The 18,511-nt window shown below is 35.2% G+C and overlaps 1 protein-coding gene across 1 annotated transcript in view; it reads left to right on the top strand.

The window, feature by feature from the left end:
* GABRA4 (gamma-aminobutyric acid type A receptor subunit alpha4) overlaps window positions 1–17,940 on the top strand; it is a 74,050-nt gene extending 56,110 nt beyond the window's left edge. Inside the window, exon 9 of the mRNA XM_058722691.1 lies at window positions 8,550–17,940. Coding sequence (XP_058578674.1) covers window positions 8,550–9,083 — 534 coding nt within the window. The 3' untranslated portion in view covers window positions 9,084–17,940. The remainder of the gene's footprint in view (window positions 1–8,549) is intronic.
* Window positions 17,941–18,511: the final 571 nt, after the last annotated feature.

The following is an 18,511-nucleotide window of genomic DNA, read 5'->3' on the forward strand; positions in this document are numbered from 1 at the left end:
TGAGAGCTCTCTTTCTGGCTTGCAGACGGCTCCCTTCTTGTTGTAGCCTCTTTTGTTAGAGAAAAAGAGTTCTCTGGTGCCTCTTCTTCTTTTGTAAGGATACCAGTGTTATCTGATCAGGGCTTGACCCTTGGGACCTGAATCAGCCTTGGTCACTTCGTTAAAGATTCAGTCTCCAATACAGCCACACAATGGGTGGTTAGGACTTCAACATACGAATTTGGAGGGGTCACTGTTCAGTCTACAGTAATGATGAAAACCTCTTAATATTTTGATTATTTTACCTTCTTTGGCATTTGTTGCCTTCTAGTATCCCAAGTCTAGTGCCTTCGCTGGCCCATTTCCTGCATCCAATTTCAACGCAGAAGAAAGTCCTTTTGACTGCTGTAATTAAAATAAGATGTAAAAGAGAGTGATACTATGGTGCCAGACCAATATATCCACAGATACAATGCTTTTTAATATTCCATTATATTTAGAAAGTGGGCCAGCCAAATGAGGTTGCCAATGTTCTGTGTATGTGGGTGTGGTAGGAATATCCTCCTCTAGGTTGGAATGTAGTGATTCAGCAGTCTTTGCTGTTTCCCTGATCACTAGTTTCCAGACTTCACTAATACTTGGAAAGTTCCAGAAAGAGAGCAGTGATCTGATATAATACAAGAAATACTTTTATGGACCCCACATCATTTTTGGACATTGAAATACTTGTGGCTATAGTTTTTCCTGCATGGAGCATGATGTATGATTGTGGTAGCTAATTAGTTAAAAGCATGTCAGCTGAACTCCAGTTGCAGAAGAACCACTCAGCAAAAGTTAACCATTGTTGCTATTCTTGCTATTGCCATTTACTTCCCAGAAGAGCTTTTTATATTTGTCTTACATCATACATTATGGGATTTACTATAGTGTTAATACTCCACATTTACTGTGGAGTATTTACTGTTATTATCTATATTTCTGATCTCTGATGATTGGCAATAACATAACGAATAAATAAGACTTTCTGCAAATATGATCTGAGTTTTTAACTAGCTCCCAGATTATTCTTATAAACATTTAGAATGACTATAATCCTGCTTCTCATTAACGAGCAAGAAAAAATTCACGCAGGTTAGTGTTTGCATTTGGATAAAATGAGTGGAGTGTCCTTTGCCCTCTACCCTCTCTAGGGTTATGTTGGGAGCATTGGTGGATGCACCTTCTGAAGCAATTCCAGGTAGCAATTCTGGTCAAGTCCACTTGATCAAGCTGAGAATTTCTGCTCTGAGTAGTGAAATCTCCAGCAAAGAGATTTCCTCTGCTAGAGCAATATATTTAATAGACAAATCTTGACAAATAGGAAGAAGCACTGGGAATCACCAGGAAATAAAAGTAACCACCACCTTGCATGTCTTCGAGAAATCCTAATATTTTAAACTTTCAACGTCTAAATATGTAAAGAGAAAATGAATGAATCCTTTAAGCTCTTGTTCTCTGGTAATTTCAAATTGAAGACATATTTTTTTTTCTTTATCCCAGTGCCTGATATTGAAAGCAGTATTTCCATAGCTTATGGAAATACAAACATTGAATTAAATGCTAACATGGGGAGAAAATGAAATACAATAAATAGAGTGCTCAGCATTTTCATTTCTGCATTTTGCTGTTCAATGTATGAGAGAGTCCCCTGGTAACTATTTATGAAATATTTAGCATGTTTGTTTGGAGGGGATGTTTTTCATTTCTACGCAGCAGCATTTTCTAAAAACGCTAATGATAGTCCTCAGTAAATCATTACCTTGGAGTTCAGTTTCAGCTTCTCTACCATACTTGTTTATTTCCTTATTAAATAAGATATGTGGCTCACCCCTGCAGCCCTGTCAGATGGCCTGGAATAAATGTCTTTCCATTATTGGATTTTTTAAAAAATATTTGACTCATTGATATTCTGGAAGATAAACATGTTCATTACTAGCCTTGTTTGTTTTTAATTTAGAAGGGTTAAATTACATTTTATTAAACTTCATTAGCTTCTCAAGCGAGCCATATGAATGTAGCGTGTCTTCTGCAAAGCTCGCCTTGGTCACTTTATCTCATTGCTGCTAGAGTAATACATTGAGATGAATTTTCTTTCTGCAGTTGATAATACTTCTCTAGAAATCGTGTCAGATCACAGTCATGATTGATGAATGGCTTGGATTTGCTCCTGTTTGCCTGTTGCTGCTTGAATTTGTTGGAAACGTTTGAGTCTGCTACCTCGCATCTCTGTCCCACCAGTTTCCTTGCTTTGGGCTGTTGTGACTAATGACAAAATGATTTCAAGCTAAACCATTTTTTAAAATTCAGATGAAGCCTAGGTGCTTTCTTGTTTGCAACCACTGTGTGTCTGCTGAATACTGACTGAACAGTGATGAGGCCACTCAAGTCTCAACCTTACATCACTCTGACACGTTAGTTGTTCCAAAGTTCGAAGACTGTGTGAATAGTATTCCTGGTGAATCTGGTGCCAGGTAGGTCAGTTGACTTCTCACTCTTTTTGTGGTTTGTCATCATGGAAAATGACAACTACTTTTTACATAGTAGACCATGAGAATCGGTACAAAATAACTTGAGTATCATTTGGGTACTTGGCAGAAAGCGAAGATTTAAGCCCCAAATGAGTCTAATTCTGCTTTCCTTTATGTGTGTTCTGATATATGAATATTGAGACACCTTAGGCATTCTTAGTCAGACCTGGGGTTGCGTCAGGGTGACATGCACCTTAGGCAGTATCTACAATAGTCTAGAAATCTGCTCCATAAGCAATGGAATGATAATCTGGAGGTCAGAACATTTTTGATACTTTTCCTTCAATTACTTTAATTTGAAAAGAATCCTGATTCTGTAATATATCCAGTTCAATAAAAATTATTAAAAAATGAAGTAGGTGCCTGCTGTGTGCATTTGCCTACAGTGATTAATAAGGTAGTCTTTATACTCTAAAAGCTCACTAATACTTTTAAACCGAGAAAAAAAAGAAAGATTTGATCTTTGTTTTGGAGTGGTAATCCTAGTGGCACACTTCCTGCTGCTCCCTCCATTTTCGTAAAGTCTCTTGCTGCTTTGCTTCTTTTTTCTATTTGTTTTTTAATTTAAATTCAAGTTAGTTAACACTAACGAACTGTGTAGTTTTGGCTTCAGGAGTAGAACCCAGCGATTCATCTCTTCATTATGACACCCAGTGCGCATCCCAAAAAGTGCTCTCCTTAAAGCCCATCACCCATTTAGCCCACCCCCCCCCACCTCCCCTCCAGTCTCTTATGGTCTGCCTCCCCCTCTGGTTTTATCTTATTTTTCCTTCCTTTCCCCTATGTTCATCTGTTGTGTTTCTCAAATTCCACATATGAGTGAAATCCTATGATATCTGTCTTTCTCTGACTTATTTTGCTTAGCCTAATACCCTCTAGTTCCATCCATATTGTTGCAAATGGCAAGATTTCATTCTTTTTCATCACCAAGTAGTATTCCATTGTGTATATATATACCACATTTTCTTTATCCATTCACCAGTCCCTGGAAATTTGGGCTATTTCCATAATTTGGCTATTGTTGACATAAACATTGGGGTGCATGTGCCCCTTCCAATCAGCATTTTTGTATCCTTCAGATAAATACCTACACTTGGGTGAGGAATAAAACAGTACTCTTAGCTTCTCCTGGAACAGGGTGGTTTGAATGTAGGTGAAGAACCAGATTGGTGAGTGGTGGTATCAGTCAAATGTCTACTTGTGTTTATGATTCTTTTTTTCCAGTCACTTTAGACTGATCCTATCTCTTTTGGTTTGGGTCAGTTCTTTTTTTCTAGGCACATTCTTCAAGTCTATGCTTAATTTCTGTGATATTTATAGTAGATGTCATGAGAATATAATAGTATATGTGGTCTGAATATAATTTTTAAACCATTGAAAATAGAACTCATACAAATATGAAATGGACATCTGTCAAAGTTTTGTCCAACTCATTAATTAATAAGGGAACCACATAAATAGGAAAACTGGCTTGAAATCTTTTTAAGGACTAAAAGTAGTCACTTTAAAGAAAAAGAGTGCTAGGATAAATACCAGGTTAGACATAGAAGTAATTAATATCCTACCAGGCAACAGTGATCTTTTCTACTGGACTGGAGTCTACAAGTTAAAGTCCACAGTGTTTGCACTTGAATCCAATATTACACAGCAAAATCAAAATCAAGTAAATTCCCCTACATGCTTAATAATCCTTGGGTGGGCTTATTAAACAATGCTCCATATGACATTGAAAGAATATGCTGTAGTCCTTTCTGATTTCCAAGTCTTGAATAAGTATTTTTTTAAGTTCATTTATTTATTTTGAGAGACAGAGAGAGAGAGAGAGAGAGAGCGAGCCAGGGAGGGGTAGAGAGAGGGAGAGAGAGAGAATCCCAAGCAGGCTTCGCACTGTCAGCGTGGAGCCCGACAAAGACTTGAACCCAGGAACTGTGAGATCATGACTTGAACTGAAACCAAGAGTCAGATGCTTAACCCACTGAGCCACCCAGGCACCCCTAAGTCTTGAATAAATTTTTAACAATGTTATTGGCTATTACAAGTACTTAACTGACTCAAATACATAGGTGTAGTTTATTAAGTTTTTAATGCCTCCACATTTGTTTATTGAGGGGCTGTACAACATGGTAAAAACACTTCAGTAAGTCACTTACTGTATGACTTCCAGCAAGTTATAATCTCTCTGCTCTACTGTCTTCTACTGTAAAATGAGGAACTGCAATTTTAGAATTTCTCCCAGTTTTAAAATACAGTTGTTTTTTAAGAATGGGATTATAAAGGGCAAAATATCTTGGTCCTTTAGCTGGTGTCTGTAGTTAGGCAACAGGGCCCCCTAATGGTCTTTGATGAATTCTGGGTAGGTTGGCCTTCCACTTATCCCAGAATGTCTGAGAAGTTCTCCTCACTAGAAGTTTGGCAATATCTTATATTAGGACCCTTGATTTAATTGGTCTAAGCATGTTATCTAGTGCCACAATAATACTGCATAAAAAATAAGTACAAAATTTCAGTGGCATACGTAAACATTATCTTTTACTCTCAGGCCTGTGAGTTAATTGAAAAGTTCTGTTGATCTTTATTAGGCTTGGTTGGCAGTTCATCCTTTCTCAGCTGGGAAAATTCATGTGTCTAGTGGTCATCTAGCTGTTGGATGACCTGGGCTAGCCTCACTGGGGTGACTGGCTCTGCTCCAAAGGATCTTTTCAGCAGTCTAGTCCTAGCTTGTTGTTGACAAGTGGTGTCGATGACAGTGTTTTGAAAGAGAGTGGAAGCAAGAAGTCTTAAGGCTAAGACAGAAATGGCACACCATCATTTCTGAGACATACTGTTGGCCAGAAAAAGTTATAAGGAAGACTGTGGGGGAAATAAACTCCATCTCTTGATGGGGGAGGAATGGGAAATTCATATCACATGGGGCATGACTATGGAGAAGGAGGAAAAATTGGTGCAGTTTTTGTATTTAATCAAAGATTCAGAACATGATTCACATTTGGGATTTCAGGAAGTTCCAGAAAGGTACTGATCTGGAGGGAAAGAAGACAGAATCCTATAAATGTTCTTGCATTTTCTTCTGGGGCCCAGCTAAGTCACTTACAGTTAGTTTCATTCTTTCAGGTCTTACTTTTAAAATTCATTCAGCAGAACTAGAGTTTTGTGGGTTTGGGGCTAATTATTCCATATTACTGAGGCAAGGTCATTCTTAGTACTCTACCAAGCGCTCCATGAATGGTGAGATTTTGCGGTCTGACTGGTGGGAACAGGCATTATTTCTGGCTTTGTGTTTCAGGTACTTTCTTCTCATCCTTTTAGGGCATTCTTTTTATGGCCAGGTAGTACTTCACTCTCAAACTGATCTGTGCTTAGCAAAATAGTCAATGGGTACTCTCTGATTTTTGGAGTTCTATCTCTCTCTTATTACTTATGTATGTATGTATGTATGTATGTATTTATGTACACTTCTCTGTTACTTTTTCCTGTGAATTCTAGCCATCTTGATTTCCCCAGATTTTCAGCTCCAACTCCTCAATTCAGGGAATCTGTCCGATTTCTCCTGGATTCTCCTCTCCTCTACCACAGCATGGAAACACTTTCAAGTTTGTTTCTTCTGTCTTGATGATTATGATTCTATGTCGTCTAAGGCTCAGAGTCTTCAAAAAATAATTGTTTCACATATTTTGTCCAGATTTTCTTTTCTTTTTTCTTTTTCTTTTCTTTTCTTTTTTTTTTTTTTTTTTGTCATTTATACAGGAGAGTAAATTCAGTCCCTCTTACTCCATTTTGACCAGAAGTAGAAATCTCTAATTCTTAGAATTTAGTTTTTGGATTAATACGAGTTTTTTAAGATTTGGGGCAACCTAACTTCTGGTGGAAGAAGACATTATGCAAATATCAGATTATACTTGAAAAATATGTTTCTTTCCTGCTTGTTTAATTGATGCTTTCTTACTCTCTTCCCTTCCCTTCTTAATATATTCAGCATTTTACTACAGTTTGATCTTCACTATATTTTACTTTTTGTTATATTTTTGATTGTATTGTGTGTGGGTATGCATCTTGTCAATGATAGGGTTAGCTCTTTTAATGTTGTGGATATAACTTATCCTTCTGTATATTCCTCACTGTGTGTATGACATTTCAAAGTTAATGTTAATCAATTAACATTATTCCTTTAGGTAAAAAGGGACTCAAAATCTGAGGATTAATTGACATTTACAATGTGCTTTGTAGAGGAAAAGTGTAAAAGTGCAGGGTAAACAATGATACCTTCAGCTTTTTTTTTTTAAGTTTATTTATTTTTGAGAGAGGCAGAAACAGCATGAGCAGGGGAGGGGCAGAGAAAGAGGAGAAAGAGAGAATCCCAAGCAGACTCCGCACTGTCAGTACAGAGCCCCATGAGGGGCTCAAACTCATGAAACCATGGGATTGTGACTGAGCCGAAACTAAGAGGTGGACACTTAACCGACTGAGCCACTCAGGCTCCCCTGGTATCTTTAGCTTTTATGTTGATGTCGATTTTGGTTTTATTTTCTCCACCAAAATTAGGTGTCATGTGTTAGACTACAATTTCTCATGAGTTTGACTGTGACCTGCTTAGAAGAATACTCCAGCCTGACATGAAGAATACTTTGTAAACCTCTCAGATCTTTGACTCTACATTTTGTGAGGCTTTTACTCTTTCTGTACTTAGCAAATTCGCAGTCATAATTCACAAATATATTACATATGGATTAAACACATTCAACCTACTTGATGGGTGTGGTATTGAAAAAGGATTCTATTTGTAGAATAAACATTTCTCCGTAAAATGAGCTCTCAGTTAATTGTATGTGATATTATCTGTGACATTTCTTGTATGCTGTCTCCTTCTAATCACCCACCTGTGAGCTGCTCTTCTTCGTCTCTCTCTCACCTCTCCTTCCTCCTCTTTTCACTCACCACCTATTTCATAAAATGGTAAGAGGAGAAGGTATAGAAAGTAATTACAGTATACCCTTAATGTAGCTTAGAATAAACATAATTAAAGAGGAAACATTTTTGCAAAAAACTCATGGTATATTCTAAAGACAGACATGACTATTTTGGGAATCATTTGAGCAATTATTTTCCTTCATTAGCATGGACAGTCTATAGTTGGCTATCCAGTTACTTATCGTGCCTGTCAGAATATAAGGAGAATTAATTTTAAACTTTATCATGCATCTTTATTCAAATATAGTCTTGTTCTACACATAAAATAAAGGGATGAGAAAATAAATGGATGAGTTCCATTTTGATTTAAATACTCTTTATTGGTAAATAGTTTGAATTCAGATATTTATGCAATGATATGGTGATGCTGTTTATATGTCTAATATAAAATTTTGTTTAAAACTAGTGTTCCTTTGTATATTCATTATCGTGGTGAAAAAATAAAATGCATTAGGTCTTCCAGATTTTATAATAATGTGTGTGCATCCATGTAAGATTATGAAAATAAATTTCAGGGATTTGGAAATTTAAGCTTTTGGAGTTTCCTTTTTTCAAGGAATGTCATGCACATATATATGGTTGTTATTGTTTTTCTGTGCACAAGAGTAAGTACAGTTCTTGCTGTTTATAAAACAGTCATATATAAAACTCATTGAAGTGTATACAACCTATCACAAAATATCATTTACAGTAAAACTGAAGAAAGTTGTGTCGCTATCTTCATGAACTTCTCAAATAAAATCAAGCATAACTCTAGTTTAGAGCTCTAATAGCCAAATATTTCTATAGATTTAACTTCTGACCATTTATAAGAATGGAAATATTTTGAAATAGAAGATTTTTGATTCACTTTCAAATGTATTCATGTTTTTTTTTCCTTAGGTATTTTTAAGCTTTTACAGTCAGCTGAATGGATATCGTATATGAGTAAACATTTATATCATAGAAACAACTAATTTTAATTATTTTTTCCCTTTAATTTTGTATTAATTTACATAGAATGACATAATCATTGTAATTTTTAATATACCTTTTCAGAACACAAATGCCAATCTGAATATGAGAAAAAGAACAAATGCCTTGGTTCACTCTGAATCTGATGTCGGCAACAGAACTGAGGTGGGAAACCATTCGAGCAGATCCTCCACAGTTATTCCAGGATCTTCTGAAGGCACATCGCAGTCTTACTTAGCTTCCAGTCCAAACCCATTCAGCCATGCGAATGCAGCCGAAACAATATCTGCTGCAAGAGCACCTCTCTCTGCTCCTCCCTCTACTCCTGGGAGAACTGGGGACGTGCCCCAACAGGCTTCTGCTGGACCTGCTTCTACCCAGCGTGTGTTTGGATCAAGACTGGAGCGAATTAAGACCACTGTTAATACCACAGGGGCTTCTGGGAAGTTGTCAGCAACTACTCCTCCTTCTGCCCCGCCGCCGTCTGGGTCTGGCACAAGCAAAATAGACAAATATGCCCGTATTCTCTTTCCAGTAACATTCGGGGCATTTAACATGGTCTATTGGGTTGTTTATTTATCTAAGGACACTATGGAGAAATCAGAAAGTCTAATGTAATTTTGTTGCTAGAATAGTTTCCTAAAAGATGATGACCTTAATACAGAATGCCTTTTTACATGTTTTTAAAGATAAACCATTATTCTTTATTAAAATAAAAAGCCTATGTAATTTTTACATTCAAAAACAATCCAAGCCAGTTATTGGGAAAGTTAATCCATCTCTCAGTGAAGAGAGAGTGAGCCATCTTTCATTTCAGAAAAATGATTTGAATAGAATCAATTCAGCATTCAAATTAGATGAAATACAGACCATCCTGGAAAGTTGGGACAAGAGAAATAGGGCTATTAGAGATACATGGTTCATATTTATGCATTGGAATTTGAAAATAGACTATGACATTTTTAAATATACACTATGAATATCAACCAACAACCCTAAATTTCCCAGTGGCGCTGCCCTTAATCAGAATTGTTTATTGGATATCCTATGCGGTGACCTTTGGAGATTCTTCTAGTATCAGCAAGAAAAGGACTTTCTCTGTTACATGAAACATTTTTTAAAAGGAAAATGGAACAAAACAAATACTGACTAATAGAGTGAAACCTCTGCTGCGTCAAAAAACAAAAACAAAGGCCAGCGAAGACATGTTCCCTGTCTTATGTTGGTCAAACAGGACTTAAAACACTTGACTTGAAAAATCTGTGCTTTGAGCCAAAGTTTAACTCCTTGTATGAATTCTTTTTGACAGTAGTTCATTCAGTTATGTATTATTTCAACATATAGTTATTCAGAGCCTACTGTGTTCCATGCACTATGCTAGACACTGTCTCTCTAGGAAAGCTCTTTCACCTTAACCTATGATATTACTTGAATAGTAGAACAGTCAATGCATGCTAACGAACCATAAACTAGCAGAGAACATTGCATTCTTTAATGGAAGAAATTTATTTAGAGTCTGACAACATATTGAAAACATCTGTTTCTCCTATACCGATAGAGGGTAACACGTTAGCACAACCTTAGCAATTGACTTCAAAATATATGAAAATGTGTACAGATGGTTCTCTAAGTAAGAAGCACTGCCTACCAGAGAATAAAAATCTGGGCACTGTAAGATCCTATAAATTATCTGTCTCAAATTTGATCAGAATAGTAGGATAGAATTTGATCAGAATCATCACAATTAGGAACTCAATACAAGGCCTTTTAGATGCTTTTCCAAACATAGATCTATTTTGGCTGGTGAAATACTAATCTTCTGGGAAGTTTTTGTGTCCATAGTTTTGTATTTCTGGGAAGTTTAGTGTTTTGGGGGGGCAGGTTTTGTACAGTATCACAACTAGGGTGAGTATTTTAAAATTAAAAGAGTAGCCGAGGAATGGAGTAAAGAAGAAAACTCATAGCCAAGGGGTAGGATTCTGCTGACTCTGTTAATGCAATTTATCAGGATTTTCATGTACTGACTTTTCTTTTTCATTAGGTAGGCTTAACAACTTAATTAAATTCTTGCAGCTGTCTTATGACACTAAATCTAGGTCTAGTTTTTTGTTTTGTTGCTTCCAGATTTTTCTTCTATTCTTCTTTTTTTCCTGATCTAGGTTGTGTGAATGAATGTATTCTGGATGTTTGGGGGAACATTTTGATAAAAATGGCCACTTTCCAAGCAAAATCTCTTATTTTTAGAAAAGAAATATTAATTAATTGACATTAGTCTTTCAGTTATTACATTGCCTTGGAATGGTTGTATATGAGAACTGTAAAATGTGCAAATGCCAAATATTGTGAGTCATATCTGAGGATACCTTTTTTTGCTATCACTCTAGGTATATCCTAGAATCACTAACAATTTTAAGGCTGAAAGATGCTTTAGAATTCATCCAATCCAAGCCCTCATTTATAAATTGATACCAGTAATATGAGGCCAAATAAAATTTGTACATATGTAAATATTTAATGAAGAGTACTTGTATAAAAAAGCTTATCACAAATTATTTTATGAATGTAAGTAAATTTCTAGCCTTGAGGACAATTCTTGAAATTGTGGTTGGAAGCTATGATTGTTTATTATTCCAATGAAAAGACCTTATTTCTTTAGTGAAGAATATACTCCTTACTTATTCATTGGCCTATTCTTAAGAAATATCTTATTGGCTTCCTTTTTAAAAAAGAAATTCTTCTATAAATTTTACAGATTTTAAAGGGATAAAAATCAATGATATTAGATTTGTAGACAAGGGATCCAGGTGAGCCTATGGTTTTTTTTCTTTGTTTGTGAAGAAGATCTTAAGGCAAGTCAGGTGGCCCAACAAAGAGAAAGGGCAAAATTAACCAAGGATTACTTTTTTTAAAAAATTTTTTAATGTTTACTTATTTTTGAGAGACAGAGAAGGAGCAGGGGAGGGGAAGAGAAAGAAGAAGACACAGAATCCAAAGCAGGGTCCAGGTTCCAAGCTGTCAGCACAGAGCCCAAGCTGTCAGATCATGACCCGAGCTGAAGTTGGACGCTTCACCGACTGAGCCACCCAGGCACCCTAACCAAGGATTCTTAATTGTTAACTTGAAGAATAAATTGATCAGAAAGGAAGTCTAATGATTAGTACAAAAAGGGATTATTTCATTTGTACACAATGTTCATAACAATAACAATAATAATAATGCATATTTTATTTTCCCTAACTGCATTCCATCAAATTAAGTCATAGCTAAATATTTTATTTTGGTCATCATTCCTATCTCTCTAATAACTCATAGCTACATTAAACAAAACACTTTTATGAAGGACGAGTCACTTTTCACCATGAGCAAATCTTGCAAGAGTCATTAGGAGAGCTCAGAGTCTTGGTAATTTGTGAAGAATTCTGGCTCAGAATGGTGACTTTGTATGGCTTTATCTTTTAAAGATGAAATTCAGAATTTTCTTATTCAGAACCAGTATCTATTTTCTAGCTTTCAACTCCAAGTTGGTTACTAACTCCTACATAATTACTTTCAATTTACTCCAGGCATGACTAGGTATAATAATATATTTATATGATTAATCTGCAGCTAAAAATGACTTGCCCTTGTTAATATACAGAGTATTTGAACAGTGTATATTTTAAATCGGACCCCACAAACCTTGAATTAGAGTAGGCAGAAAGTAGAGTCACTCTCTTACCGATGGAAATGAATCATAGAGAAGCCAGTGACAAAGACTACAGCAAGGAACTGGAATTAACTTTGAAAGGTCATTTTTCAACCACATCACCTTAGCAGTGACCATGGTTCAAGCAGTAAGTATGATATTTGCTTGTGACTTACTTTACCCATGAACTGGTCAATTCTGCCTGACCTAGAAAAAAATCCCCACTCCCCACTCTCCCATTTTCCAATGGTCCCCTCTTCTAGATTTGTGAAAAAAACCTCCAGTGAAAAAACACCGGGTGGAGAAATGGATGACCTAATTTCAAGTTCTGACTCTATTGTGGTTTTAAACGAGTCACTTAACATTGCTAGGCTTGATTCCTTATGTATAAGAGAATGGGAGGATTAAATAATATCTAAGCTTTCTTCTAATTTTAATATTTTCTGCTTCTCATAGTACACTAAATACAGGCATATTCTTAGAATGGATTACACTCAATATATTAGAATAGGTACACTCAATACTTTGTGCCACAAACAGATGTTTATGGGGGAAAAGAAGCTGATTTGGTTTCACTGCTTAATTACTCCAAGTTCATGACTTGAATTAAACTACAGTTCCCTGACCTTAAAAAAAGAACAAAAACAAAACAAACCAACAAACAAACCCCTCTCCATTTAGATTAGATATTTTCTTCTCTGTGGAAGATTTTACTCTTAAAAACTAAAAAAAAATTGGTCATTTCTCTTTTCTGGGTTGTTATTAATCTTTGCTAAATGGGTTCCTGCTCCATTTTAGGGGCTGTGCTGATTTTTAGATATACATAGAGAAATGAAACTGGTTCCTTTCCTTTTATGTGGTCCCAGTCTGGTAGTGATAATAGATGTGTAGATGAGTAGCTATGGATTGTAGTAAGTGCTTCAGTAGTATAGAGGAGGGCTAAAACTAGGGTGATATGCGTGAGCCCTCACCTGAAACAAAAAATATATAGAAATCAGTAATCAGGACAAATGATGTTTTGAAAGAGTATTTAAAAAAATCAAACTTGATGCAAAAACCTATGATTAACAAAATACCCAAATTTTAAGTAAATATAGGATCAGTATTAATATTTTTTTCTTTTGCATCAGGCTTTACTATTGTGCAGCATGGTGCTGATACAGAGGGTGGAAAAGGATGCACATAATTTTTTAACTTGGTTTATAGTGTGGAAAAAAGAGTGATGGCAGGGAAGGCTTCACAGAGATGATATTGAACTGAATTGTGTGGAGAAATTTGGAGTTCCAGCCCCTTTGCCTACTTCTACAAACAAACAAACAAAGAAACAAACAAACAAACAAACAGCACATTTTTCCCACCACCTGAAACATGAGGAACTCTTACCACAAGTGGTTCCAGGTAGTAGGAAGAAAGTGAGTTAAGGGAAGTGAAAGATGTTCATGTAGGAAAGACCTGTTGGGACTGGATTAGAGAGTTTTGTGTAAATTAAACAGATCGGGTTTGATCCTGGATTAGTGGCAATTTATTGAAAATCTTGCAGTATAATAAGATGAAAATGAATATGCCAGGCTTCTATTTTAGAGAAATCACTTGATTGCTGTACGAGCTGTGGAAAGAAGGGCCATGAATCTGGCAATAGTACAAGAATTGAGAAGTCTCATTTTTCTTTTCTCTCTCAGTTCATCTTTGCATTTCATTTCTTTTTTTAAATCCCAATGACTTCATTGTCATTTGTGGAAATGATACATAATTGTTAAAAGTGCAGGCAGGCATTGCAGAAATGTACAGTCTCAACATTTCCACCACCAAGAAAGTGTTAATATTTCATGAATATCATGCCAGCTACTTCTGTAGAGATACGTGTTTGTATAGAAGAATAGAGTGATCAAAAGACAGAATTTCATAAATTTAGGAGTCAAATATTTCACATGTGAAAGTTGTTAAATAATTTAAAAACCATTCGATTTATGTTATCTAAATATAAGATGGAAAAAACTAGGGTAAAACTGGAGAGGTTGTTGAAACTTAGTGTTGAATCAAGCAACGCATGTCTTTTTATTCCACATTTCAGTCTTTATTTCAGGAAAGTTTTTTTCCTATAGTGTGTCTAAGTAATTTTTCTTTCCAAATGCTAATTGTGTTAAATCTCTTTTGCCTGTGTAACTATTTATAATATATTCTTTATAATCAATTTTGAATTTTTAAATTTGTTGTCAACTTTTGTCAACCCTAACCCAAGTGAGTATTCAGTTGTGTTTATTCTATTTTGTGACCTCTTATGTAATTTTTAACTTCATAATGGTTTCATTTTTTCCATTGCTTTCTTGGTCTATGCCATTTCATTTTTTCATTTCTTTCTACTACTTTTACAAAATCTATTAAAATGTATCTTTTCTTTGAGCTTTTCACTCTAATATTAATGAGATCATGCCTATAATTTATTTGAGACTATAAATAAGTACTTATATAAACTTTTCCTCTGTTTCCTGAAAAAAAAAATGTCCTCTGGTATGAAATTCCTTTGCTTTTTCATTGCGTTTTTGCTTCCTTTGCCTATGTTTCAGGCTGATTTCTTTCTATTAATCACTGAATGAAGCCAGCTATTTACTGAACTCTATGTGGGCAGTGGTGGGAGAATGAATCAGAGCAGCCCACAGTAGCTATTTAAGTTTCAGGTTTCAAGCCCACCTCCCCAAATCTGTTTTAGTTTCTGCCCAGGGACCATGTTTTTCTCTATTTTTGACATTTGGTGCTCCACGTGGCTCACAATGTAAAACTCCCTCAGTTTTACTTTCTCTGTGTTGTTAGCCCTCTAGTGATTGTCTCCTCTCCCTCCCATCTCACACCTAAATGCTAGTCGTCTGGATTATCCAGCAGGCTGTTTCACAACTATCAAATGTAGTCTGTCAGCATTTTTTTCCTTATCCCCATATTCCACCATTTGGAGATATATAATTGGAATTCTCTGAAGACAGATTTTGTTTTTCTCTTGCCTGTCCACTTTCCATCTCACGGAGGCTTCAAACAGTCTTTGAAGAATGTCTCAGAACTATGACGCTTTGTGTAATCTACATTCTATCCAAGATATGTGCCAGTGAATGTCTTTTCTCCTGTTAGTGCAAAATATGTCCCTGCTTGAAAGCTATTTGTCATAATTTGTTGCCAATTACTTATAATTACGCATGTGGTTTCATTTTCTTTTTTTTCATTTTTTTTATTATTTATGTTATTTTTGGAAGTATTTCATTGGAGAGCAGTAAATTATAAATGCTTTTATTTCACCATCTTAAACTGAATCATCATCTATCATTTATATTTCCATTAGGCCAGGGTTGACCAGAGTGTCTTTTACTGATATTTTTTGGCTGACAACCAGAGCTATGTGGTTTTCCCCTTTTGTATATATATATCAGGTGTCACTGGAATCAGATAAGAAACCTGGATTAAATCTGTGATAACACAGTCAATAGAAAACACTTCCCTTTAAGGGAAGGAAAGGAAATTATAATAGTAAGAAATAAATATTATTGCAGTTAACCTTTGACTGACATATTCTCTTTTACTCTGTTGTATTTGTGAGCAGTATGCGGTATTCCATCCATGCGGATGTGTGCTGATAAAGTGGAACATGTACGTTTTCATTTTACTGATTATGTTTACCGTTTTCTAGTTCAAATATACAATCAATCAGAACTTTCATATTTCCAGATATGTAAAATTATTGTTGGTTGATGAGATAGAGTTTTATAACTTTCAGGGAGTTTTATTGGAAAATGAATCCAAAATCTAGTCTTCAGGTAAAGTCATACTTGATGCTATAAGACATTGAATGGACATAGTAAACAGGAGGTTAAATTGTCCGGTTGTTTATTCTTTAATGATGAAAGATCCTTAACAATGTTATGTTAAAAATGTTGAGAACTGAAGAAGAAAAAAATACTCTGGTTTTTCAATTGTAGTGTTGCACAAACAGGAAAAAAAATCTTATCTGCTTGCTCTTTGAATAATTTTAAATTGTGTAGTTGCACAATTAAAAGTATTCCTCATTGTGGGAGTATAGAAAAATAATAATGCATATTTTATCATATCATGAAAACTAAATTTGTTATCCTTTGAGCTTCATTATTCTTGCTCAATCAGAATAGCAAATAATAAAGTGCGATAGTTTAAACAGTTTAAAATTTGTCAAGAGGTACAGGTGTTTTGATTACATGGGAAGACAGTTTTCTTACAAAGTACACACTTTTTGAGCTTATAGAAATCACATTTGACCCGTGAAATTCATGATTTTATTTTATGTAAGAGTATTACATAGTCATTATGATTTTATTTTTGCAAATTTGTTTTTTTATCATTTTATTTATTTTTTTCATCATGATATGTATACTCTTTAATCCCCAGGTTTTTCACATTTGTTTTAAAAAGAGGGAAATATTGGCTTTGTATTTTAAAATAATTCATTAGGAAATTTTTTTTTTTAATGTTTATTTTTGAGAAAGAGAGAGCCAGAGCATGAGCAGGGAAGGGGCAGAGAGAGAGGGAGACACAGAATCCAAACCAGGCTCCAGGCTCTGAGCTGTCAACACAGAGCCCAACACAGGCTTGAACTCACAAACTGTGAGATCATGACCTGAGCTGAAGTTGGAGGCCCAACTGGCTGAGCCACCCAGATGCCCCGGAAATGATTTTTAATGACCTTAAAGCAAACTTCTCTTGCTTCTCAAAGCTAAACTTAACTATTCATGGTAATAAACCTCCTTTGCTTGTTAAAACAAAATTGATATGTGAGCGTAATATTCTGGAATAATTCAGGTTTTGATTTTCCACTAGAGGATGAGTATTTAAAAGAATAAGCATTTAAATTTCTATAAAATTTGATCATAGATACTTATATTTTAAGATAAATATGTTGGAGCTAAACTCTGGGATCATTAAAATGCAAACATTGTATCTAATGCATTTTTTTCTATTTAAATTTAAAACAATAAACATGAATATCTTTGAAATTGTTTTTTGCTTTAAGAACTTTTTTCTGTACATAAATATACTTTTTTTAAATTGGCCACAGTATTGTTTTGGACATGATATTTCACTTTTGAAGTCTTCCCTCATTCGTGAATATTCCTAGTTTTCACTTACCTCTAATTCCCTGCGTGACCGATACTGTTGTCTCGATTGTAGTTTTGCCAAGTTTTCATGGTCAGGAAAATTACTCGTGGGTGATATGGACCTGAAGAAAAGTTACAGGGCCCATGATATCTGATGTGGTGTAATAAAAACCTCACGTATGTGGTTTTGATTGATTTTAATCAATCCCTTTAGGGAGATCAAATGTATCTACATGTCATTTTTATTCTGATGCATCCAAATGAATACGGTATAGCAATCTATGACTTAATTCTAACTCGTGAGACCAAAGTAAATTTCTAAGAAACTGAATGAGGTTAACTTACAAAAATAAGTGAGCTTATGCTTTTCAATATCTAGCTCAGACTAATAGGTGTAATTATTTTGATGAGATGAAATGCTTTGAACACTCTGATGCTCTTAATGAAAGTTTTAGTTTTGTTTTTATATTTTATAATGTATCATGAAATATTTTGAATGTAACCCTCCTTGTTCTGAAACAATTGTTTTCTGAAGAAAAATTTAGGCTTTTCGATTTGTATTGTTTAAAAAAGAGAACGCACCTGAGAGAAAAAAAGGACCACAGATTTTCCACAGCACATACAAAAACACACACATTCCTGTATGGATACATAACTAATAAAATACATAGTACATGTAGTATTCTTTTGTTGTTGTTCGCTTTTATGACATAGTAATTAAATCCCTTCCATATTTAACTGCATTTGTTCATTTATGGACTGAATGTTCGTGTTTCTCCAGCATTGCATATGTTGAACCCTATCCCCATATGATGGTATTAGGAAACAGGGCCTCTGGGAGGTAATCAGGATGAGATGAGGTCATGAGGGTGGAGTCCTCATGAATAGGACTCATGTCTTTATAAGAGTCACTCGAGCCTGCTTCCTCTCTCTGCTCTCTGCCATGTGAAGATACACTGAGAAGTTGACTGTCTGCAGCCTGGAAGAACTTGACTGTGCTGGCTCCCGGATCTTGGGACTTCCAGCTTCGGAACTGTGAGAAATACATTTCTGTTGTTTAAACCACGTAGTCTATGGTGTTCTATCAGCCAAATCTAAAGGGAATTCTCTACTCCTAGGAGACCATTTCTATTAAAATTTTAATATTTAAAGTGTGTAGCACCTTTGTTGTGTAGTGATTTGTGCAATGCTCTTTCCCCCCATAGATCACACTGAGCACCAGATCCTGTTTCCAATGGAACTGAATACTAGAT

This window comes from Neofelis nebulosa, chromosome 3 (genome assembly GCF_028018385.1).
Source record: "Neofelis nebulosa isolate mNeoNeb1 chromosome 3, mNeoNeb1.pri, whole genome shotgun sequence".
NCBI classification, from domain to species: Eukaryota; Metazoa; Chordata; class Mammalia; order Carnivora; family Felidae; genus Neofelis; species Neofelis nebulosa.